Below are 26,150 nucleotides of genomic sequence, written 5' to 3'. Positions count from 1 at the left end.
CACCGTACCAGAAAATATAATTCTCGTGGCCAGATGCTGAAGGTGGATCATCTTCTGATTATGCAAATAAGAAGAGGAAGAGGCACATTACAGTAAAAGCATATACAGTACTAAGGTAAAAAATAATTATATCTTATAATCTATGAATAAGAAATGATATTAACTTGAAATAAGCAACCTTTTGTCATAAAATGCTGAAAGACACTTGTATTTTCACACAATCAGACAAACAGAAAATGACATATGTAGGGAAGTTCTGTACACCAACCGTGTACAGAATGCCCCAAGGTTGGCATATTGCATTACAATTTTTTGACAGTTTTAGAAAATTACAGCAGCTTCAAACTGAAATAGAAAGGTAATTTGTAAAAACAATGCATGACAAAATGGCTTTTGTGGCAATTTTATATGCCATATTATTTATTTATTTATTTTTTAACAAACGTAGAATTCTCTTTTATATTTTATATAGTTATATTTGGCTTTTTTTTCTCAAAGAATAGGTGTAGGTACTCCTCCCTTTTAAATCACTCCTTTTCAACACCCTCTACCCACCTCTGAGCACCGTCCCTTGGTTCCATCCTCTACCCACCTCCCAATATCACCCCTTTGGGAAAAAAAAGAACCAAGCATCATTTTGTGGTGTTGCGTAATTTCTATGGAATGTGTTACAATGATTACAAGGAAAGCAGTAAAATAGATTCCCTGCAGCCAGCATCAATAGACCCCCACAAACAATAGGTCCCCCAACAACAATTGATCTCACTGAGCAACAATAGATTCCCCCAGCAACAATAGACCTCCCACCAAAAGCAATATTTCCCCCAAGCAAAAGAAATCCACCCCAGCAACAATAGGTCTTCCAGCAGCAAGCATCAATAGACTTCTCGCTCAGTAGTAGATCCCTCCCAGCTACAATAGATCCCACACCAGCAACAATAGTCCCCCTGCAACATTAGATCCCCTCCAGAGATAAAAGATCCCCCAGCAGCAAGAAATAGATCGCCCAGCACACTGCAGAACCCCTCTCCATTACATACAATCAGTGCCAGAGGTGCCAAAGCTGCGTTCCCCCAAAATCCCACTAAAAAAATGCCCTATTCCTATAAAAATGTACACAAGAAAATATCTAGAATTGAGTACCTATGTAAACTTTACGAGTAGCCTGAATGCTAAAAAATATCTACAGAAGTTGCACTTAAAAAAAAACAGTGTCAGCGGTTACATGAAACCTGAAGGTTGCTGATCTTCCACTGGCCTCACACACTATCTCCTAAGTGTGCTGTGTTTGAAAAAAAAAAGAGAGAAGTAGCACCTCTGACTCTCCAGGTCCTTTAATACGTGGAGCATATATATCTATAATAAATAAGCATGCATAATTATTATAAAGACTAATTATTCAGTTTCCTTTATTCACCCAGTGGTGACTAATTCTCTTCACAATTCTGATCCCTGCAACATTTTAAAACAAGTAAGACATACTAAGCTAATTCATTTCATTTAGAAGTTCTGGAGAGTTAGGCCGCGTACACACGATCGGTCAAAACCAATGAAAACAGACTGAAGGACCGTTTTCATCAGTCCAAACCGATCGTGTGTGGGCCCCATCGGTCAGTTAACCTTGGGTCAAAAAAATTCGGACCGTTCTCATCAGATGGACTGATCGTGTGTACACGGCCTTAAGCTCTCGGTGTCATCTCTACTGTAATAGACTTAGCAAACATACTGTATAAATAGTATTCTTTTACTGTGACAAAAATGCATGTGGCCTTCTGCATTTGACACTTTCGCATTGTACTTCCAAACCCATTGCAGGAGCAGCTATCTATCCTGAGTGTCTTTACTCATGCTAGCAAAGTTGATATTTTTTTTTACCATAATATACTGTATATTGTTTTGTTCTCTTTATTTATAGTAAGGACCGAAAGCTTTTTTAAACAGATACATTTAAAAAATAGCACATACATATTTAAAAATTCTCATTCCTGACCAGAAGGTGGAACCCTTTTTGCATGTTTGCCAGGTTACCCTGCTCTACTAAAAAAAAAAGACCGTTGATTACAGAGTTCAATAAAACAAGCTGACATTTACACACATAACTGAATGATTCAGAGGAAGTTTTTGTCCCCTTTCCTGCCTGCCTATTTAGACAGGGTTGTAAGAAGATTCTGAAAAACAAAGTCTGAAATTACAAAGATTCTGCCATGCTTTCTTTTGAGAAAATTCTAAATTTTCTGTGAATCCTGTGTCATGGGTTTTGGCAGTAAATGTTTATTTTTAGACATTTTTCATCAACATATATAAAAAAAGAAACAGTGAGACCACATGTACAGTGATACCCCACTTTTAAGTACACAATGTGGTTTATTTACTAAAGCTGGAAAGCGCAAAATCAGGCTCACTTCTGCATAGAAACCAATAAGCTTCTAACCCCAGCTTGTTCAATTAAGCTTTAGTAACAAAACCTGGAAGCTCATTTTTTTTTTTTTTTTTGCCGAAGTGAGCCTGATTTTTGCGCTTTCCAGCTATTCCAGCTGGGGTATGCCTGTATTCTGATTTTTCAATGTGCATCCAATCCCTGTATTTTTGTGCACTCTGGGGGCACATATACAGCATGCAGCGCAGCTGTCTGCAGCTTGTCATAGTCTAGGACAGGCTTAAATACACTAAAGCCCTGTACACACGATCGGTTTGTCCGATGGACTGTTTTCATCGGACCAACCGATCGTGTGTGGGCCCCATCGGTTTGATTTCCATCGGTGAAAAAAAATAGAACATGTTTTAAATTTTTCAGATGGATAAAAAAACGATAGCAAAATCCGATCGTCTGTATGGAACTCCATCGGTCAAAAATCCACGCATGCTCAGAATCAAGTCGACGCATGCTTGGAAGCATTGAACTTCATTTTTTTCGGCTCGTTGTAGTGTTGTACGTCACAGCGTTTGGACACGATCAGATTTTTGACTGATGGTGTGTAGGCAAGACTGATGAAAGTCTTCGACAAAAGATATCCGACAAAAAAATCCATCGGATTAGATTCCACCAGATATCTGATTGTGTGTACAGGGCTTTAGGCTGGATACTGTACTGAATGGTACTCACATTTAGGGCCATATGTGTTCAGGCATGTATTTCCAGAACTCTGGTATTCTGAGTTCCAGACATATGCTTATAAATGCATCTGACACAAAATGCAATTTCCACTCAGTACAGCATCCACCCACATCTAGCCACTGCATATTTCAGGCTCTCAAAGACAGGCTGCAGGCAGCAGGGCTGGATGCTGCACTAGTGCTACCAGGGTGCCCAAAAAACACTGGTATTTGACACACAAGGGCTAAAAGCCCTGTGTGCACGAGGCTTAACATATGCTTATAAAAACTTTGGCCCGGATTCACAAAGCACTTACACCGACGTATCTCGAAATACGCCGCGTAAGTGCAAATATGCGCCGTTGTATCTATGCGCCGTGCCCACAAATTGAGATATGCCTAAAAATAGGCTTCATCCGACCAACGTAACTTGCCTACGCCGGCGTATCGTGGGCACATATTTACGCTGGCCGCATGTGGCGCTCCCATTGATTTCCTATTCAAATATGGAAATGAGGGAGATACGTCGATTCACGAACGTACTTGCGCCCGGCGCATAATATACGCGGTTTGCGTAAGTCGTACAGTTATTCCCCATATATGAGGCTCAACCCATGCAAAGGTATGGACCAGGGAACACAAGCCATCGTATCTTTTGTCGTTTACGTTGTACGTGAATATGACTAGGCGTAGGTTACGTTCACGTCATAGGCAGTGATCCGGCGTATCTTAGGGAGTAGTTCCGACATGATTCTGAGCATGCGCACTGGATGCGTTCACGGGACGGCGCATGCGCCGTTCGTTATTCGTAACTTTATGGCGCTCGGCACATCATTTGCATGGGGTCACGCCTCATTTGCATGGCTCACGCCCACTTCCACTTACGACGACTTACACCTAAGAAACCCAGCACAGATTTGGTGGCAAGTGCTTTGTGAATTCGGTGCTTGCCTCTCTGCGTTGCGTCCACGTAGCGTAAAGAAGATACGCTACGGCGGCATAAATATGCACCGATGTATGTGAATCTGGGCCATACTGTATAAACTTAAAGCGGAGGTTCACCCAAAAATCAACTTTCTGCCATTAGATCCAGCATAATGCTGACATCTGCAGTATGCTGTTTTTTTTTTTGTACTTATCGTTTTATCAGCCGTTGTTATCCGGCTCCGAGCGGGGATTCCTTCCGGGTATAGGCGTTCCTAAGCCAAGCGAAGTTGATTGACGGGCTGCTAAAGCGCGTCACGCCTTCCGAAAATACCCGAAGTGACACTCGAGTGTTTACGGCGCCTACGCAGTCAGCTCTACATGGCAGGCGCAGGCGCCGTAAACACTCGAGTGTCACTTTGGGTATTTTCGGAAGGCGTGACGCGCTTTAGCTGCCCGTCAATCAAATCCGCTTGGCTTAGGAACGCTTATTCCCCGCAGAAATTCCTGCTCGGAGCCGGATAACAACGGCTGATAAAACGATAAGTACAAAAAAAAAACAGCATACTGCAGATGTCAGCAGTATGCTGGATCTAATGGCAGGAAGTTGATTTTTGGGTGAACCTCCGCTTTAAAATATAAATAAAGTTTACCTTAAACCATTTATTTACCCCATAAAGTATGTTCTGTGGTAAAGAGATTGCTGTCCACAAGCACTTTTCAGTAGGGCACCAATCGTCTTCTTTATGCTTTAAAAACAGATAAAACAGCTCATACATCAGCTGCTGTGTTCCAAGGAATTGTATTGTATGTCGCAGGGTACAGAGCTTGTCAGAAGAGACAGATGATTTAAATAATTTCTTTTACAAAAGTTTTATTGACAGCCTCAGCAATATACAGCTGTAACATTCAGTGTAAATGAGTACAATGAGTACATATACAGTGGGTTCATTGAGGATACAGAAATATTTGAAAAAAATGTCTAGTTACAACAATACAATGAAGTAAGATGTAATAAATATATCACTCCAAAAAAAATAAAAAAATAAAACATGCAGACCAAACACGGTAATATAAAATCATGGTCCTGAAAGTTACATAGGAAGTAAATACTCAAAATGTGAATAACCCATAATTGGGTAGCAAAAGGAAATGTATAATAGCAGGCTGTTTGTAAAAGCAAGAAAATAGCAAGATGAAAAAGGAGTTTCAGAAGAACATATTGGAAAGATCAAAGAAAGAGAGAATACTTCTTGTTAACGCTAAAATTGTGTAATCTTTGTATTACCACCTTGAAGCATAGAATGGGGGTTTTCCTGGCTGTTACTATAGTGAGCTTAGTGGCTATAAAAATTTACGCTGCTAACATCCATTCTGTGGGGAAAAGTGCAGTAATATGTTTGTGAAGTAGAGCTTCATAAGATTTTTTCCAAAGGGTAGTATTTAAGCAGAGGTTCACACAAAAAGTAAACCTCCGCTTTTTGGACCCCCCCCTCCGGTGTCACATTTGGCACCATTCAGGGAGGAGGGGGGTGCAGATACCTGTCTGAGACAGGTATTTGCACCACCTCTGGGTTCTGACTCCCGCGGGGAATCCAGCCTTGCATTCATGGCTGCTGTTAGAAATCATGGGGCCCTGTACAGCCTACCTGACAGGGCCCCCCCCCCCAATATGTCAAGACCATATTTTCACTAAAGATACACTAAAATCATTATTAGCGAACACAAACATAACAGAGATCCTGTGTGACTTAGCCATTTTTATTAGTTTTTCTCATTTTTTTAATACAAATTATACTTTTTAGAATTTTTTTTTTTTTTACAATAATTCTATTGTACAATTTTTTTAGATTATTTATTACAATGTTTACCTATAATTTTTTTTACAATTTGTTATGTTTTTTACAGGACAGGGAAGCCTACAATGCTGTAATGGGAGGGGGCAGCACAGTGACATGGGGGGATCAGAAGCAGGCAGGAGGAACGATGCCCTGTGTCTGTGTCTCTCCCTGCAGTAGCTGAAAACCGGCAAGAGGGGGAGAGGGCATCATTCTGTAATTGCCCCTCTGCCCAAACGCACTAATTCCCCCTGCTGTTTGGGCCCCCACGTGTGCCCGGGCCCCCTACTGGAAGACTGGTGGTCCCCCCCTATCAGCGGCCCTGCTTGCACGTAATCCCCCCACTGTCTTCTGGAAAACACTGTTTCCAGGAAAGAGAGCGGGGACCAGTGATGGCGCGCCACGATCCTCGCGCATGCGCAGTAGGGATTCTCTTACCGAGGATGGCGGCAGAAGCAGCCGAGGACAGAGCGATTTCCCAGCCTCGGTTGCTGAAATAGCGGGCGCGCTGGACAGGTAAGTGTCAATTTTTTTAAAGTCAGCAGTTGCAATATTTGTAGCTGCTGGCTTTCAAAAAAAAAAACGGTGGTACCTCCACTTTAAGTAAAATGCACATGAGTTTGTAGTCCCTGATCCAAAGTTTGCTCCCTGTCGGTCATGTCCATCAAATATGTGTTATAGAGCCTTCATAGGGGCAACTCCAATCTAGTATGAATCTAGCCAGGTGACCAAGTGTGTAGCACCTACAATATAAGAGTTTATATGAGCCATCAAGAATTAGTACACTTTTGGAGTATTTAGCTATTTAGCTAGTGGTGATTTGACAATCCTCTGGATCCACTGTTGTACCAAGTTCAGTTTTCAATTGAATTTGGTATGGGCATACAGGCAGCTTCTTAAATGAAACATAAAGGAAATAAGGGCAGTAGTATGTGGATTATCTCCACATACTTTTTCAAAAGCATGTAAGAATGATCAGAGAGAAATGAAGATGAAGAAGTGAGTGTATAAATTGTCATGTAACAAAACAATTCTAAAAGAGGGATATTATGAGATGAGCAGAGTAGGTCTATATTATTCCACCTCTTTAAGGTTGCCTAGCCCTGGTGTAAACAAATCAAAACATGTAAAATTTAGTTTTAAGAAAGTTCTTGGTGTGGCATAAGTTTAATACCCACATAAACTTTTCACAAGCTAGTATACAGTACCTCCCAATTTACTGTGAGGAATAAGAACAGATTTTAAAACACACTGGGCCAGATCCACAAAGCACTTACGCCGGCGTATCTCGAGATGCGCGGCGTAAGTGTATATATATCCACAAAACTAGATATGCCTGAAAATCGGCTTTTTCCGACCCGCGTAACTTTTCTGCGCCGGCGCATCGTGGGCGCATATATACGCTGGACGCACCATTGATTTGCTAATTAAATATGCAAATGAGGGGGATACGGCGATCCACAAACGTACGTACGCCGCGTGTAGGTTGTACATCCGGCCTAAAGTTACCCATCATAAAGCAGGGGTAAGTCAGCAGCAGACATGCACAGGTCAGCTGGAGAGCAGCTTCAGCAGCACCGTTACGGACGAGCTGAACATCCACACTTGCAGGACAACAATCTGTATGCCAACATGCCAGGGGCATCCATGGTCATAGCTATACTACTGGCTTCACAGGCGCGTAGGAGGAGGGTACGGGAGCGGATATACCGACCACGCCTAAACGTCTTTGGCATGGGGGATTCGAAGGTGTATTGCATCTTCAGATTCAGCCCTGCTGCCATCCTGGAATTAGCTACAACCCTGAAAGATGACATCACCAGCCAGACACACTGCTCACATGCAGTAGAGCCACTGGTCAAGGTACTGGCAACACTCCATTTCCTTGCCATTTGCTCGTTCCAGCGTACAAGTGGAGTTGTGGCTGGTATGGCACAATCCTCCATTAGCAGATGTGTGCACCAGGTTGTCCCCGCAATCCTCAGACGCATGGCCCACCACATCGTCAGACCCACCCAGGAGCATCTGCGGCAGAAGGCAATGCGTGATTTCTACAGTATTGCAAGATTCCCACGCACCGTGGGTGCCATTGATTGCACACATGTGGCACTACGGCCCCCCCGTGACACAGAGCACATATACCGCAATCGTAAGCATTGGCATTCCATCAACGTACAGGTGATAGCCGATGCCCAATGCCTCATATGGCACGTCCGTGCCAAACAACCAGGGTCCAGCCACGACAGCTACATATACCGTCAAAGCACCATCCCAACAGAATTTGAACAGAACGTGTACGGGAACAGCTGGCTGGTTGGTGAGTGACATTGGAGTTGGGCATGAGTGTCCGACCCCATGATGCAGACATCACGAGGGGCACATGCACGACTAACATCCTCCTGTCTTTTCCCTTCCAGGTGACGCGGCATATGCACTTGGGCCCCATCTCATGACTCCATTCCGGAATCCTGAAACCCCAGGAGAGAGAAGATACAATGATGCACACACACGTACCCGTTTAGTGGTGGAACGCACCTTAGGCCTCCTGAAGTCTCGTTTCCGATGCCTGGATAAGTCGGGGGGTACCCTGTTGTATTCCCCAAACTTTGTGTGCCAGATCATCGGTGGATGTTGCATGCTGCACAACTTCGCCGTGAGAAAGGGCCTGGAGATTGACATACGTAATGACCTGACCCCCAAACCAGACGTTCCCCCCCTAACCGAGGCTACCCCATCTGCTGAGGGAAGAGCAGTCAGGAGATGCCTCACAGTAGGCATCTTTGCACGTTAAACACACACATTCATCATGGCACAAGCAGAATGCACGCATACACACCACTGTGGTCCCTAGCACACACACCTCACATCCTCATCACATTGGATTAGCCCTGTTACCCTGTTAATTGTGCCAATTGTTTGACAATCCCTTGCCTATAAGCCTAGAAAATGGCCATTACTGTTTTTGGGTCAAACTTACTTACTTCAATGGGATTTGGATTAGGCACCTAAACTTTTGTAATGCTCACTGACAAACCTTGAACCAAACCCAGGGAAGGTTCAGCTCATTCCCATTGGACACTATGCAAAGAAAAAAAGTGTGATGTCCCTGTTAAAATCTATCCCATACCCTTATCTGATAATGTAGCCTGGCAGGCCCCTCCCTCCCCTCCTTAACCATACTAAGCCACATGCCCTCAATTTGGGGGTTATTTTGCCAAGAAAAACCCCTTGGCTAAGCACCTTGTCCCCATAATGATGAGTACAAGTACATTTTCCCCCACAACCCTGGCTCGATAATTGTTGGATCTGTGAAGGGCATATTATAATCCGGAAGCCCCTTTAAAAATAAGAAAGGTCCCCAGGCACCTTACCTACGTGAATGAGCTGCAAAAGATCCAAGTGCTTTTAGTGCAGAACATATACAGGGGTGTATCTGTAACTACTATCTTTAATATTTATTAAATTTAGCTTGTTCTGCACTGAAAGGTGAATACCAAATGAAAATGTATCCGGAAGCACTAAAGAGCTTCTGATTTAAGCACTGCAAGAAGGAAAGTGCAAAAACATTTACATTTCATTTACCAGGTTAGCAAAAAGATAGATGCTGTGTGATTGAAAAGGATATTAAGCTTTCATTTCCTGTAACTCAAGTAGGTTGAATGATTTTCCCATGCCTTCCCATATTCATCATGCAGAAGACACTATGCAAAATGTCTCTTGCAAATGATGAAAGGTTTTCCCCGGGTACAGTAATAAACTAATAAACCATTAGTGTAGTCAGTGGATCCTTTTAAGTACAACATGGATGTAAATCTTTTTTTTCCACGGATCTTACTATATTATTTCCCTCTTTGCTGGATAATCTCCACTGATGTTAAATAGACAATGGTAAGATAATAAATAACAACTTATTAGACACTTAACTCACCACGCTAAAAAATATGTAAAATTGCTTAAATTAATTAAGTACTAAAATATATAATAATTACGTAAAGTAAAAAATAGGTAAATACATTCTATGTATTAATGAGTGGCTAAGAAAATATCCAAAGTTTTTCCTCTTTCAGATTGCAAAGTACAAACCAAAGTGAAAACAATGGAAATGATTGTTCAGCTCAATGCATTCTTGAAACTCCTAACATTCTGAAAACTGATGCCAGGAATCGTCGATAATGGACAGCTTAATATTTATAACAATGCCCTGAAATTGTCAAATACGGGGATACCACTTGTTAAACATGTTTCCAATCCTTGCTGACATACAGGCTTCAATCTTTTTTTCAGAGGTCAACATAACATATATATGCACAGTTGTGTGAAAAAGTATTTGTCCCCTTCCTGATTTTTATTTTAATTCTTGCATATTTCTCACACTTAAATGATTCAGATCATCAAACACATTTTAATATTACACACATATAACCTGAGTAAATCCAAGATGCAATTTTTAAATTATTATTTAATTTATTAGGGAAAACAAGCTATTCAAGCCTGCCTGGCGAAAAAGTAATTGCCCCCTTCCATACTGAATCATGAATGAACTGTGATTAACCACAATTTTTTGGAAAGCTTACCATAATTGATGGAACTATGAATTCTGAGCTCTACCAGAAAATCCTAAAGGAGAATGTCGAGCTATCAGTTTGTGACCTCAAGCTCAAGTGCACTTGGATTATGCAGCAGGACAATGATCCAAACAACAGCAAATCCACCTACAAATGATTCAAACAAAGTTTAGGTTTTGAAATGGCCTAGTCAAAGCCCAGAATTAAATCCAGTTGAGATGCTGTATCATGGCCTTACACAGGCCTTTCATGTTCATGCTGTATAACCCTTCAATGTGGCTGAATTAAAACAACTCTGCAAAGAATAGTGGGCCAAAATTGATCCATAGCAATGTGAAAGACTCATTACCAGTTATTACAAATGCTTGATTGCAGTTGTTGCTGCCAAGGGTGGCACAACCAGTTATTAGGTATAGGGGGCAATTACTTTTTCACATACAGTCTGGCAGGTTTGGACAGCTTTTTTGCCCTAATAAATTAAACCATCATTTAAAAATTGCATTTTGTATTTACTTGGGTTATCTTTGTGTAATAAAATGTGTTTGATGATCTGAGTCATTTAAGTGTGACGAATATGAAAAAAAAAAAAATCAGAAATGGAGCAAATGCTTTTTCACACAAGTGTACATAATTCAAAACAAGAGAGCATCTTACACTAAAAAAATGTGCACTCATTACACTAATAACAATGATAAATAAACAAATAGTAAAGCGCTTTCAATACATGACTACCATAAACTCCCAGTATAAACATCAGTCAAAAAACAAAAAATACATATCTATACTATCAATAATAATAAATAAATAAATAGGTGAAATCATACATATATATGTGCAATCAATAGTGGCATTCTCTCTATAAGATCATCATAAAAAAATAAATTAAAACAAGTTGAAAAAGTGAGTCAATCACCATATTAAGTTTCATACACTGTCCAATTTCCATGCAAATTGAAATAGAAAATCCCAAACCTTCAAAAGTGAAACAATAATCTTCAATATGCACACCACATACACACCCACGTGCCCTTCACCCCACTTTATGAGTGTCTGCTCATCTCATCTGTCGGCCCCCCACTGAAATAAAAGGCGGCCAACTGCTCTTTATTTACATTTAAACATCACTCCTCTCCAGTTCTCCGCTTTCAGCAGTAAATCACCTCCTAGATTAAAGGATGATATATAGGGAGCAGAAAAACAAAAACAAAATGTGTAGATCGCTCTTCCAGTTTTATTAAAAAGATTAAAATCACACTCATATTTGAGCAGATAAGTTAGGCATATCACAGAAGCATTTCCAAAGATGGCATCCAAACTTCGCCTGACGTCATTGCACTGTAGTTTGCTTTCTCAAAGGCTCAAGAGGGTGACTGACATCATGCTCTATATGCACTCTGGTCACCATAGCAGCTATGGAAACAACCAGCTGCCCTAGTATCGGAGATCGGATCCTAGAGGGCCGACTAACACATACTCTAAACTGCAGCACTTGACTGATGCCAGTTTAGAGTATATGTTATTTATCATTGTTTTAGATATGTTCAATAGGAAGACCAACATAAATTATCTTTCCAGTGTTTCTTTCCTATAAAGGTATTATGTATACTGTACATTTTTTTTTATTATTATTTAGTAAATTACATTTGAATAAATGTCATGCCTCAATACACAGAACATCCAAAATTGATTTCAGAGTACTTGTGAAATTATTTATTTGGAAAAGACGCTTTGAATACTTAAATTTAGTGTTTAGGTGCTCTGGACTATCATACATGTAAAGGTAAGGTAATGGAGAGTTTCCTCATAGACTACATATCAATATGAATATTGTTTATGGTAGAGGAGAAACCATTAAAGACACAATGTAGTGTGTTTTCAGTGAGTGCATATTTTGAATTCTTTTTTCCAGTGTTAAAATGTGATGTGACGTTTACATATTTTCTTTGCGACACTACAAGGCCTTGCCACTATGTGAGTTTAGGAACCAAAGGTAGAATTGACACAGGATTCACATTCAGGTTTAATGCAAAGTTCCAGACTATTGTTTATTGTGAGTTGAGAAAACTGTGTTGTAGTTTAGAATCCGGGCCTGGAGCTTGAAGGCTTCAAAGTGTCTTGGGCAGAACGGAACCTTCAACCTTATACCTGGGTTTTGCTAGACACCTGCAACTTGTGTGAGTACACAGATATGAAGGGTCCTTAATAACCAAGTCTGATAAAGGTTTAGTTGCTGCCATTTACAGACAGAGTCCTGTTGGAAGGGCTGGGTGTTTCTGCAGGAGACTGCATCCCTTGTGAGAGGGATTCCTTGCCCAAGCACTAGAAAAGTCGGGACAGCTAGAAGTGTCTGGGAGACTGAGGAAGCTGAGGTGGCTAGTAAGTCCAGGGGTTGGAGGGAGTCCGGAAGTCTCCAGAGGAGTAAGTAAGCTTGAAGGGGCTGAAGAACCCCATTTAGAGGCCAGGAGTGGGCCTGTGCAGTGAAGTGCTGCAAAAAAGGCAGAGTAAACCTGAAGAACCCATGGTCAGGGAAACCAAAAAGAGCCGAGGTTCTGCCGACAAGAGAGCCACGTGGCTCGGTATTGTCAGTGATTGTGTTTTTGTCGAAGCTGGAAAATTATCTGCATGAGACTCTTTATTGGAACTTTGATTTTCTTTTAAGTAAGAGTGGGTTACCAGCCTTTAAGTTCTGACTGACATGACTCACTAAAACGCATCTACCCCATTGAGCTAACAAACCCATACATCATTTCTACTGAATAATTTGGTTATGGTATTAAAGAGATATTTTAGCCATTAAAAATAAGGCAGCTAACTACAAAAAGCATACCTAACTGCTTAACTACTGCTAAAAGATCAGAAATGAAGGCACAAGGAGTCCTTAATGCAAATACTGACTTCAGTTCAATTCATCTGAAGTTGTGACTGGGCCATTCCCCCCCCCCCAGCCCCTTACTGTTGGTTCCTCATTATGATCACTATGGAATCCTGAAATAATTAAATACACCTGCAACAGTATCCGTATGCTTCAAGGTAAAGGTTAGGACTACACTAGCAGTTAATCTCTCTGCTGCTAAGAGATTTAAAGCGGTAGTTCACCCTCCTTAAGAACAATGCAGCATAAAATCCGGCATAGTAGCGCGAGCTACACTATGCCGGTCTTAATTTTTTTATCCCGGTACTCACGGTTATATCGTGCATTGACGATTCCGTCTGCCGCGGGGAATGGGCGTTCCTAGCAAGAGGGAGGGTGATTGACGGCCGGCTCTGGCACATCACGCTCCCCGAAGACAGCCGGAGTAGGTCTCGGCTCTTCACGGCGCCTGCGCACAGGCTATGCGCAGGCGCCATGAAGAGCCAAGCCTATTTCGGCTATTTCCGGAGAAGCGTGACGTGCCACGGCCGGCCGTCAATCACCTTCCCTGTCCATAGGAACGCCCATTCCCCGGAATCTTCTATGTACGCTATAACAGTGAGTACGGGGAAAAAAAAATTAAGACCGGCATAGTGTAGCTCGCGCTACTATGCCGGATTTAATGCTAGAGGGAACATTTTTTTTTTTTTTTTTATATAGGGTGAACCCCCGCTTTAACTACCTATTGGAAGTCACTTAGGCCCCTTTCACACAGACATTCCAATTAAGCCCATCTGTTAGTTTTTCAGGCGGACTCGATCAGAGTCTTAACTCTTCTCTATGAAGTGGCAGGTGTAAACGGACGTGTCAGTTTATACCCGCCTACATCCAATCTGCCAAAAACAGACGGATGGGGATAAGTTTTCTATCCGTCCGGTGGATCAGATAGGATGGTAGTCGGATATTAAAGCACAGGAAGACTGTTTACATCCGGCAGCCCATAGAGGAGAGTGGTCTGTGTCCCTGTCCGCTCTGTATGAACTGACTGGACATGAACCTGTCATATATTTAATACACCTACTCTACACTTAACCGATTTACTTCCTAGAACACCACAATACTCTAGAACAATGAAATATGTTGCTGGATGTTAGTGACATACTTTTAGTCAGGGATGTGCAAATCTTGCTGGAAGGTCTCCAACTTTGTGGTGAACCTTGTTTTATTTTATGAAGGGTAATTCTTATTATTCAATACAGGTCATTTGTAGGGTTAATACAAATTATTTAGTCAAATAAAAGGAACAAAAAGACACACAATGCACTGAAGGACATGTACCATGGCCAAATAAAAAAAAATAATGGGTAAAAGATGTCTTGAAATATGCTACTGAATAATAGTCAATAACCATATAATCCATAAGCCATAAAGTCTATTCCAAAAAAGAATTTTCCTTAAGGCAAAGCAGCACTTACACCATTAGATGACAATAGTACAAAACACCCAGTGAGACAGATTCGGTCAAGTTGCTTGGATAATAGTTCATAAAAATGCATCAGGTGTATAGAGAATCCACCTTCACCGTACCGAGTGATTCAACTTACCAGAAATCTATCAAATAACACTTTGGATATTTATGACCAAACAGTACCAGGGAATCATCATCCAAGGTATCTTAATCGGAACACCGGGACCATGGATTGGTACACTTGAAAATCTCATTAATCTCACTCATGTGATCATAGGTGTTTCCTCAGACTCAAACATTAAGGAAAACAATCCTCATAGCGTAACTCTGTTAGGATTTTATTAAAAATCAAATCCCCCCTTAACCCTATGCACTTACAAACAACGAATAAAAAACAACATTCGATACCATTATTCAATACTCTCTCACCGCTATGAAGATCAGTTCATCTGCAGTGATTCCCGGAGATTGTATATGTTAGAACAGTGCAGCAAGCCGTGTGGTCACCTAGTCAATAACCAATCATTAACCCATGCCTTTATACTTACTCCCAACACTTAACACAACTGTTAAAATTATTATTTACAGTAACCTAATCCATAATCTAATCCAGATGTGTACAGTAGGTATAAATCACAGGGTCTACAAGCAAAATGTTGATGAGGTCCTCTGCAAACCATTGTCCATTGAATTATATTGCATACCATTAGCAACACCTCTCACTGTTGCTATGCTACACCCCTGATAACAGCTCTCTTTACATTTGTGAACAATGAAAATGGCCCTTTTATTACCTTAGCGGTCGTCATAGGAATATCCACTCTCTCTTTCTGGTTTGATTGGTGATCAATAAAATATCCCCCTGTTATATATTATTGATCAGTGGTAATACAGTTGTTAAACATTGATGGTGATGGAAAACAATGGCCCTGCTATACATTGGTACTTCATGCAAACTGTAATTGGTATGCTTTGGTGGTCTCTTCTTTGTTGCAGTCTGGAGTCAGTAAAGATTTAGCCCTATCACATTGTGGTCAGTGTAAATGTAGTCCTGTGGTAATACATTTATCCACACAGTATAAATTCTGGTGGAAGGGACTCAGGGAGTGCTGTTGGTCTATGGATTACCGGGTACAATACTTGCCTAGCACATGTTGTTGGCAACTCATGCAATGCCACTTCCTTGACCAAACCAAAAGTTAATACTAAAGCCAAAATTAAGCCCCTACTCCTTGCAGTAACTTAACTTACCTGTAAGCTAAAACTCCTTTTTTCTCTATATGGCCTTATCTTGCGCTATATACAGCCACATTGAATCTGCACATCTCTACACCAACAATATCAACAGTAAGTTTTAAATGTCAAGAAAAAAAATATGTCTATGCATGCCAGCCTTTGATCTTGAAACTGCATGAATCTCTGACAGGCAGTTTGAGCTCTCATTCTACTAATGCCTTTATTCCATGGCTTACATTAGTGCATACAAATATTATATTGCAATAAAAAAAATGTATTGTATGAGTAAACCAAGGTTAAATTAAGTGTTAAATAAGTGGCAGACAATTTCCAATAAAATTCCCTATTTTCCTTATTTGTCAGGTCAGGAACATAGTTTGCTTACCTGTTGGAGATCCAGAGTAATTGTCACATAGTGGTATTGCACCCCATTTTTAATGCTTGGACTTTGCCACCATGATCTCTTACCATTGATAGCGTGAGCAATTGGATAATGTACTAGAAAAGAAAAGAAAGAAAAAAGTGTAATTTTCCATATGCATATTACAGTACATCAGATGGGAAATAAAATATTCAGTTCTTTTTGTTCATCTGCATAATTAAGAATTAGGATTTGTGAGTCAGCTATTTGCTGAAGATTTGTTTTATTAGAACTGGCTAATTTACTGTGTAGAGAAAATGCTGAAAATACAAGTGACTCAATTCATATTTACAATTTTTTTTTATTACGCTATTCTTTTTCAGGCTACCAGCAATTAATTTCCATTGCTATATAAACTAATACGTATCCATTTTACCAGAATTTTTGACTGGCTTTAAGTAGATGAGTTACATTTTTAATATCAGTTTCAATATACTAGAAATATACTAGAAATGGTCCTCCTAGTTGCCTTTGATGGCCTTGCATCAGACATGCAATTCTACCAAAGATCACTGACTACAATTAGAGTATAAAAGGTACAATACATTTCCCTGGCTTTCTTTGCAGATCCCAAAAATGTAATTAGTGTTCTTTTTTGTATATTGTATTATAATCGTATTTGTAGTGGTATGCTGTATGTTGCCTATGTTATTGTCAGTTTAAGAATAATATGTCATTACAAATATAAAAGTGACTATAAAAAGAAATTTAGGTATGCATGTGCCATACCTGGCGGATCAGGGAATGCTTTGCTTTCAATAAGAAAATTCAAAGTGGCACACCACACTTACTTTTCTGATTCCCAATGGGAAAGTGCATGCATTCTAGCTCACAAGTGCTCAATTAGCAGGAGGTTGGAAGAAAACTCCTACAAACTGCTGTCGCAGTGGTACGCGACACCAGTAAAGGAAAATGGTACCCACTGACTGACTCTGATTTGTGCTGGCGTTTAGCTAGAAGAGACATGATACATATCTGGTGGGATTGTCCTAAAATATCCACTTTCTGGGACAAGATTTGCGAGATAAACCTCCACGTCACAGAGACTTATGCTGTTTACACACGACCGTTTTTCCGGTTCTAAAACATTACGGCCCGGATTCAGATACGAGTTACGACGGCGTATCTCCAGATAAGTCATCGTAACTCTGAGTGTGCGGGGTCGTATCTATGCGCCTGATTCTTAGAATCAGTTCCGCATAGATTTCGCTAAGATCCGACCGGCGTAAGTCTCTTACGCCGTCGTATCTTAGTTGCATATTTACGCTGGACTCTAGGTGGCGCTTCTGTATATTTACGCATAGAATATGTAAATTAGGTAGATACGTCGATTCAGAAACGTACGTCCGCCCGGCGCATTTTTTACGTCGTTTACGTAAGGCTTTTTCCGGCGTAAGGTTACCCCTCATAAAGCAGGGGTAAGTCATGTTAGGTATGGACGTCGGAAAAGAACGAACAGCGTCGTATTTGCGTCGTTTGCGTAAGTCGTTAGCGAATAGGGCTGTACGTAAGTTACGTTCACGTCGAAAGCATTGACAGTTTGCTGCGTAATTTGGAGCATGCGCACTTGGAAACGTTCATGGACGGCGCATGCGCCGTTCGTAAGAAAGGTCAATTACGTAGGTTACAAGTAATTTAAATAAAACACACCCACATCATCCACATTTGAATTAGGCGGGCTTACGCCGACACATTTACATTACGCCGCTGTAACTTAGGTCGCAAGTTCTTTCTGAATATGGAACTTGCGCCCTAAGTTACGGCGGCGTAGTGTATCTGAGATACGCTACGCCCGCCGATATATACGATAATGTATCTGAATCCGGGCCTACATTTTTAAGGGTCTAGAAAAAACAACGTTTTTTTCAACCCGATCCTTAAAACAGCCTTGCCTACACACGATCGTGAAAAAAAAAATGCTCTAGCAAAGTGCGGTGACGTACAACATGTACGACGGCACTATAAAGGGGAAGTTCCATTTGGATGACGCCACCCTTTGGGCTGCTTTAGCTGATTTCGCGTTAGTAAAAGACGATTCGTGCTTTTCTGTCTGTTACAGCGTGATGAATGTGCTTACTCCATTACAAACGGTCGTTTTACCAGAACGGGCGCTCCCATCTCATAACTTGCTTCTGAGCATGCGTGGATTTTTCACGTCGTTAAAGCCCACACACGACCATTTTTTACAACCTTAAAAACGAAACATGAAAAAATAGAGCATGTTCGAAAAAAAAATTGGCCATTTTTTAGAACCCGAAAAATGCTCTGAAGTCCACACACGATCGTTTTTAATGACATAAAAAAAACGTAATTTTTTAGATCTCGAAAAACAGTTGTGTGTACGCGGCATAAGATCTGTGTGTTCACGTAGGCTGTGAGTGCACGTAGGATGCAAGTGCTTGTGGTCTGTGAGTGCATGTAGTCTGTGAGTGCACGTGTTCTGGGAGTGCACGAGGACTGTGGGTGCACGTTGTCTGCAAGTGCACGTGGACTGCGAGTGCACGTGGTCGGCGAGTGTATTGTCTTGTTTAGTACTTGTGTATTGTATTGTTGAGTATTAGTGTCAGTAGGCTAGTTGTTAGGTAATTTGGACAGGATATAATCCCCAATCCTCATTAAATTAGTAGGTACGATGCTCAGCAGGTATGGAGATGCAACTTAGTGTACATCTTGCGGCATGTATGCGTTCCTTTTTCATCCGATCGAGGGCGAATACTGCTGTGCAAAATGTAAGCGCATTGTTTCCCTGGAAGCTCAGGTTTTGAATCTAGGGAAGAAACTGTCAGCACTGAGAAGGCCGTCCATACTAAGGAGTGCCGGGAACTTACTCGGTAGGTGCCGGCATGGGGCCAGCACAGAGACAGGTGAAGACAAAGAGGTGCAGGCACTAGAAATGAGTAGATGGGTGATAATCAGAAAGGATAGAGGAGGAAGTTCCAGGGAGGCTGACCCTGGGCTGGAGCATCCCAATAAGTACAGGTGTGAGCAGAAAAAGTATTCTCCTGTGCTAGTGCAGGTGGTATTGGTGCAGAGTGGTAGTAAATTCAGAAGGTATATTATGTGAAGAAACTGTGCATGTCCCGTTGCCTAAACCGACCAGGGGTGGTCCAATATAAGCCAAGTGGGAGAGAAGAATAAGGCGCATGATCTACCACACGGATTGAAGTAATATAGTTTATGCCAAACAATTTAAATGAATACAAATAAATTACTACGTATTCATTAAAAATATATTACAGTATGTTCATTAGAAAATGTTTACCCATGCGTTTCGAGGGGTTCCCTCTTCATCAGAGCCTTGGAAGACAAAGGGTGGTCTGTATAATGTAGTAGATTAATAGAGGAGTGGCTAGATGGGAGATGTATCACATAATGGATGATGTATTCTCCTTTGCTCAGATGATATCCACATCCTAGCGCTCTAAGTACCATAAAATATAGACTGTGGTTGTAGTTCTTTTGTTTTTGTTATTCATCTGTACATGCATTCTGGATAATTGGAAAGTTATAGCCCATGATAGATGGCTGCAATCTGGAGACCGTCGTTAGGGGGCCCCACAATCCTCCTGTCAAGGACCTGTGCTGCACTGTGTTGGCACCAATGACAGAGGCAGATGAAGTGTCCTAAAGAATGATTTTAGGGACTTAGGAGCTAACTTGAGAAAAAGGAATACTACGGGTACCTCGACCCACACCAGAAAGGGAGATTTGGGAAGTAAACAAGTGGCTGAGGAGCTGGTGTAGTTAGGAGGGGTTTGGGTTCCTGGAGAACTGGGGCGACTTCTCAGTCCGTCACCAGTTCTATAGAAGGGATGGACTGCAGCTAAATGAGGAGGGTGCAGATCTGCCGGGTGACTGAAGATGACCAAAAAGTTAGATGGGTTTTTAAACTAGGCCACAGGGGGAGGGTCCAGAGGTAGAGATAGTAAGCAATGAACATATTCCAGAGGGTAGTATTGGGGGCATTAGTGGTAGGTTGACTAAAGCACATACAGCCAAGGTAAGTATAGTAACAAGTCCTATTTGCAATCTCAAAACACCCAATAATAGGACAGTATGCAACCCGTCTAAACTACGTGGCATGCTCACCAGGAGCCTGGCGGAGAAGATGGGTGAATTAGAGATACTGTTGAATGAGGAAGATTTTGATTTTTTGGGAATTTCAGAGACCTGGTTCAACAACTCTCATGACTGGCTGGCAACCATTCAAGGGTATTAACTTTATCACAGAGATAGAGAGGGTAAAAAGGGGGAGGGGTATGCCTATATATCAAGAATAATGTACAAGTGAATGTGAGAGATGATATCAATAAGGGAGCTAGGGAGGTGGTGGAATCCTTAAAGGTGGAGCTCCAAAGGGATGAAGCTAAGGGGAAAATAATACTGGCAGTATGCTATAGGCCCCCTAAGGGAGGAGAGGGAGATGGACCTCCTATCACAATTTGGATTAGCAGCAAGGATGGAAAGTGTTATCATAATGGGGGATTTTAATTATCCAGACATTGACTGTTGCAAGGGAACCACGCATTCGTCTAAGGCTCGCCAGTTCCTAAATGTCTTGCAAGACAATTTCATGGGTCCGATGGTAGATGCACCAACTAGAAACAAGGCGTTACTAGATCTACTGATTACCAACAATTCAGACCTGATCACGAATAGGGATGAGCTTTATGTTCTCGAACATTGTCAGTTCGCCCGTTCGAACAGCGAACAATTTTGGGTGTTTGCGGCAAATTCGTATTTGGGGACCTGGGTCATGTATCAATGCAAAAAAAACTTTTAAAAACTGCCCCCTCTTACGCGTCATGGGGGTTTCATGTGGAGTGGAGATTGCAGCATCACTGGACATCGGATCACCGCGGGACATAGGATTACAATGCTGGAATGGTCTTTTTATTTTCTATTTGTTTTTTATTTTAATAAAGGACGTATCCCAATTGTGTCTGTTTTTTTTCACAATTTTTTACACTTTCTTTGTGAAATGGTAGGGGTACAATATACCCCGTTAACAATTCACATGGGGGGGCAGGATCTGGGGGTGGACGCCACGTTTTCACAGGTGATCTGTCAGAGAGGAACAACATACCATACCAGTCGGGTATTTACCATTGTTTTACCTGATATAGAGCGGTGCACTAGCGCACCTAATCTATATGAGTACCCCTGTTTGTTTTTTTTGCTTTCTGTTTATTAAACCGTTAAAACTCTATTACACTATCAAGTCTTTATTTCATGCACTTACCGAGGTACCATACTGACAAGTCCAGGATTTTGGTGTAACTACAAGAGCCCAAAGGTGGCTCATATGCGTGTTTTGACTGCGCTTAATTGCAAAGTCACACGCTGAGGTGAGCATTAAACACCTAAGGGAAGCACCAGAGTGAGGAACACCACAGCATGTTCTGGATCACCTAGCAGTTTTATAATTGCAGGAAATGTATTCCACCTAACAGTTTTATAATCGCATAAACTGTATAATCGCATGAACTTTATTACACCTGGATAGACTCTTTCTGGATACTATACACGTGCACAGGAGCACTTTTTTATGCATCAGTGGGTCACTGATAATCTATACAGGGTCATAAAAGTGGGAATTGCACTTCTTATAGCACTGTATATTAATTATCTTCATTGTGTATGCTTTTATATACACATCTTTTATATATTTATTTTTTTATATTTAACATATGTGTTAATTTATTGCACTATTGTCACTTTCTACTGTTAGGAAATATGTTTTTATTTTTTTCATTATTGGAGGTTTTTGTATGTTTCTTTTCACACTGGTATAGTGTATGACTTCTAAAGTGCAGTGTATATATATTTATTTATCCACATTTGCATGATATATGAGGCATGTTTAACGCTTGCAGCTCATTTTTGATAATTAAGGCAGTTTGGATTAGTGGAGGCTCACAGGACACTTTATATTTTAGCTTTATACAGTGTGTTTTACAGTGCGTTTAAAGAGAAAAAAAGTAATAAATAGAGATAAAACAGAGACTCTGATTATATCGATGGGCCCAAAAGAAGAGATCTTGGGGCACTCTATCCCTTTACATTGAAACGGAAGGCCATGAAATACCTAGGGATACTTCTGTCAAACTCAGAAAGGGACCTTTATGTCGACAACTATATCTCATTATTAAATAAAATCAAAGGAGAACTTAAAAGCTATCGGACAGACATAATATCCTGGTTCGGTAGAATAAACATCATTAAAATGATGATATTGCCTAAAGTCCTGTATATTTTTCAAGTACTCCCAATCAAAATTCCAGAAGTGTATTTTAAAATACTAGGGAAAATAATAAGGGGATACATATGGAAAAATAAGAAACCCCGTATTTCGGCGGAGATCTTGTCTAGACCCAGAAGCGAGGGGGGACTACAAATACCAGATTTTAAAAGATACTATGAGGCAGCGGTATTGAAAAGGATAACCGACTGGGTACAGGAGGAGGGACAAAGGAAAAAATGGGTCGGTATAGAGGAGAACTTGAGTGGTAAAAACCTTGGAATAAAATTATGGATACCAAAAGAACACAGAGGTCTTTCAGGGGATACTCCATTAATAACTAAAGAGACCCTCAGGATATGGGATAGAATATGCGAAAGTAAAAGATGGCCCTACAATAGCCCTCTTTTGCCCCTCACGGGAATGGACTACTTTCCACCAGGGAGAGAGGGTGACAGGTTCCTGAGATGGGCAACGATGGATACACTGAAATTATAAGATGTAATGAAAGGAGTCCACTGTTAGATCTACAAGAAAGGTTTGGAGCCAAGGAAGGTGATGGTTGGAGGTATAGACAAGTTCAGCACTTTGTTCAATCTCTACCAAAGCCCCTACGGGCATCGGATGAAATGAATACATGGGAGAAGCTCATAGAACGGAGGGGCAGGGGTAGACAAGGGATTTCAAACATATACAGTATACTACTTCGGCAAGAGGATCAGAGATGACGAAATCTGTAAGGGCTTGGGAGGTAGAACTAAACCAAAATTTACCGGAGGACAAGAAGAGACAGGTTTTGGACTATGTTCACTCTTCTTCTATAGACACTAAAACAAAAGAGATGAATTACAAGCTTTTGACAAGATGGTATTTTGTCCCACCGAGACTTCACAAAATAGACAGAGAAATGTCACCCTTATGCTGGCGAGGATGTGGGCAGGAGGGAACTCACACCCACATTTGGTGGCAGTGTTCTCGGATAAAGATATTTTGGAAAGAGGTCTTAGGTCTGATAAAAAAAGATTAGTGGGATAGAGCTGAAAAGCGATCCTTGGGCCTGCTTGTTCCACTGAACGAGGACCCCAAGGAAAAAATATAGAATGTCCCTGGTCCCTTACTTACTGAACGGAGCAAAGGCAGTAATACCTAAAAAATGGAAGGAAGAAAATGCTCCATTAGTGGGGGACTGGATCAGGGAGGTGGGCAGGATGGGAGATATGGAGGAACTATTGTCAATTCAAAATGAATGTAGAGCAAGATACGAGGAGACCTGGAGAAGCTGGAGAAAGTTTAGGGAAACAGAAACCTTTATCAACACTCTAGGTCAATAGGGGGGGGGGGAGAGAATATGTTTTTTTCTCTTTTTTTTCTTTCTCCCTTTACATTAAGTACGACATATAGCACTGGCATTTTGTGACTTGACAGGGTGTGTAATTTAAAACTGTAAATACGGAACAAGAGGCAAGACCCTATGGGTCAGGTCCACATACATGGGAATTTAAGTAGGTAAAACTTCACTAAGTAGATTTTCCCTTAGGTAAAGGGACACAGGCATTTGCACTTTAGTCTCAACGTGGGGGATTCCCCCCCCTTTTTTTCGTATAAGCACTTTTAGAGTTTTTACACTTTAGTATTTAGATTTAGACCCAAGAGGCCGTAAGAGAAGGTCAAGCCCAGCTCACACAAGTGGGGGAGGGACTGGGCCAGTACGCCTAGCCCCGTAAATTAGCTTAGGAGCAGGGTAAATAGCCTAACACTTATTCATATTTTAAAATAACGGGGGGGTTATATTTTCTTTTTTTTTCTCTCCCCCTTTATATTAAGTAAGATATATAGCACTGGCACTTTGCCACTTCACAGGGTGTGCAATTTAAAATTATAAAATACGGAACAAGAGGCAAGACCCTATTGGTCAGGTCCACATATATGGGAATATAATTAGGTTAAACTTCACTAAGTAGAATTTCCCTTTAGGTAAAGGAACACAGGCATTTGCACTTTAGTCACGACGTGGGGGTATTCCCCCCCCCTTTTTTTTCCCTTTTTTCTTCTCTCCTCTTCCTCCTATTCTCTATTGTGTCTCCTTCCCCCTCCTCTTCCTCCTATTCTCTATTGTGTCCCCCCCCTCCAAAATCTCCCCCGAGGGAGATTTACTGTCCTCCCCTCTCACTTACTGTCCATGGACTATGGAGATTTTGACCTCTTTGTAGAGAAACTTTTTGGTTTAACCCCTAGCCTAGACAAGAAGATAGTACCACAGAGAAGACTAGCAGCCAGGGATTTCAGGGTATCTCTTATACTAAAAAAAAAACGGTTTGATGGATAAGGTGAACATGATGAGACCGGGTAGAACGGGGAAGGGGAATGTATGTTAAACATTTTATGTATAGGTAGGAAGATGAATTGTATAATTGTATAATGTATTTTGTAATAAGGCTGAACTGAAAACTAATAAAGAAAACTTAAAAAAAAAAAAAAAAATAAAGAGAAAAAAAGCAAAATGCAAGAAAACTGCATGCAAAAAACACATAATAAATGTTGGTTTAAAAATGCAAAATGCACTGAAAAACGGGCCTAAAAACGCATCAAATGCAGCTGTATAGGTGTGAACTTAGACTAAATGCACAATAATAAAAATACAGAAGTTCCAATACTTCTCCACTTTATTTAAAATTATGATATATTTTTTTAAATCTTTGAAGAGATTTTCCATCACTTTTTGATCTAACAAGAAAAGAGGAAAACCTCTGCAATAGAGACACAAATAGCAGTTTCTGCCTTCTAAAACAAAATGTAAAAGTTTTAAAGTATATCTAAATCTTGCTCAAAGCAATACTGCAGAACAAGTGCTGCCTTCCAGTAGTTCCAGTGCACACAGGCGTGATAACGCTACCGGAGTGCTGCGGAAGATGGAGGCACGTAAAAACTGACCAAGGTGTCAGACCTCAGCAGCCATGATGAACCGTGGTCAGTTTACAGGGGGGAGGGCAGAACCAGGCAGGATCATCCAGGTATTTTATATGACACAGGGGGCCAAATTACCCAGCACAAGCACTGTCCTGTTATTCATGCTTTAAGGGAACATGATTTTTTTAAGGGAACATATACATTTTTAAGACACACACAAAAAAAATGTATTTAAACCTTTGGCAGACTCTTATTATTACATTTACAGCAATACATGTAAAATTAAATTTTGGGTTCAGGTACATTTTAATGAAAAAGGAATAACACTTAGATATGTAATAATAGGATACACATTTTTTTTTTATTTTCTGTTATGTTATGTTTCTTTTGAGGAGGGAACTTAAGATGCCACCACCCACAATATAAATAATCATAGAAATGTATCAATGTTTTATGTTCTTAGGAAATGTCAATAATATGTTATATGTAAAAAAAAAAAACTTAATAGAAAGATAAAAAAAAAAATAGGATACACAATTACTTTAACTTGTACATTTTTGTAATTTACAAGAACACTTTGTAGTATGACCTTCAGAAGGTGCGTTA

At 40.7% G+C, this 26,150-nt stretch overlaps 1 protein-coding gene across 1 annotated transcript in view; it reads right to left on the bottom strand.

The window, feature by feature from the left end:
• Positions 1–26,150, bottom strand: part of LAMA2 (laminin subunit alpha 2) — a 1,029,834-nt gene that overhangs the window by 800,938 nt on the left and 202,746 nt on the right. The window contains 1 exon segment of the mRNA XM_040350410.1: positions 16,361–16,473. Coding sequence (XP_040206344.1) covers positions 16,361–16,473 — 113 coding nt within the window.

This window comes from Rana temporaria, chromosome 4 (assembly GCF_905171775.1).
Source record: "Rana temporaria chromosome 4, aRanTem1.1, whole genome shotgun sequence".
In the NCBI taxonomy this organism is placed as follows: Eukaryota; Metazoa; Chordata; class Amphibia; order Anura; family Ranidae; genus Rana; species Rana temporaria.
This window is presented reverse-complemented; position numbering and strand designations above follow the sequence as displayed.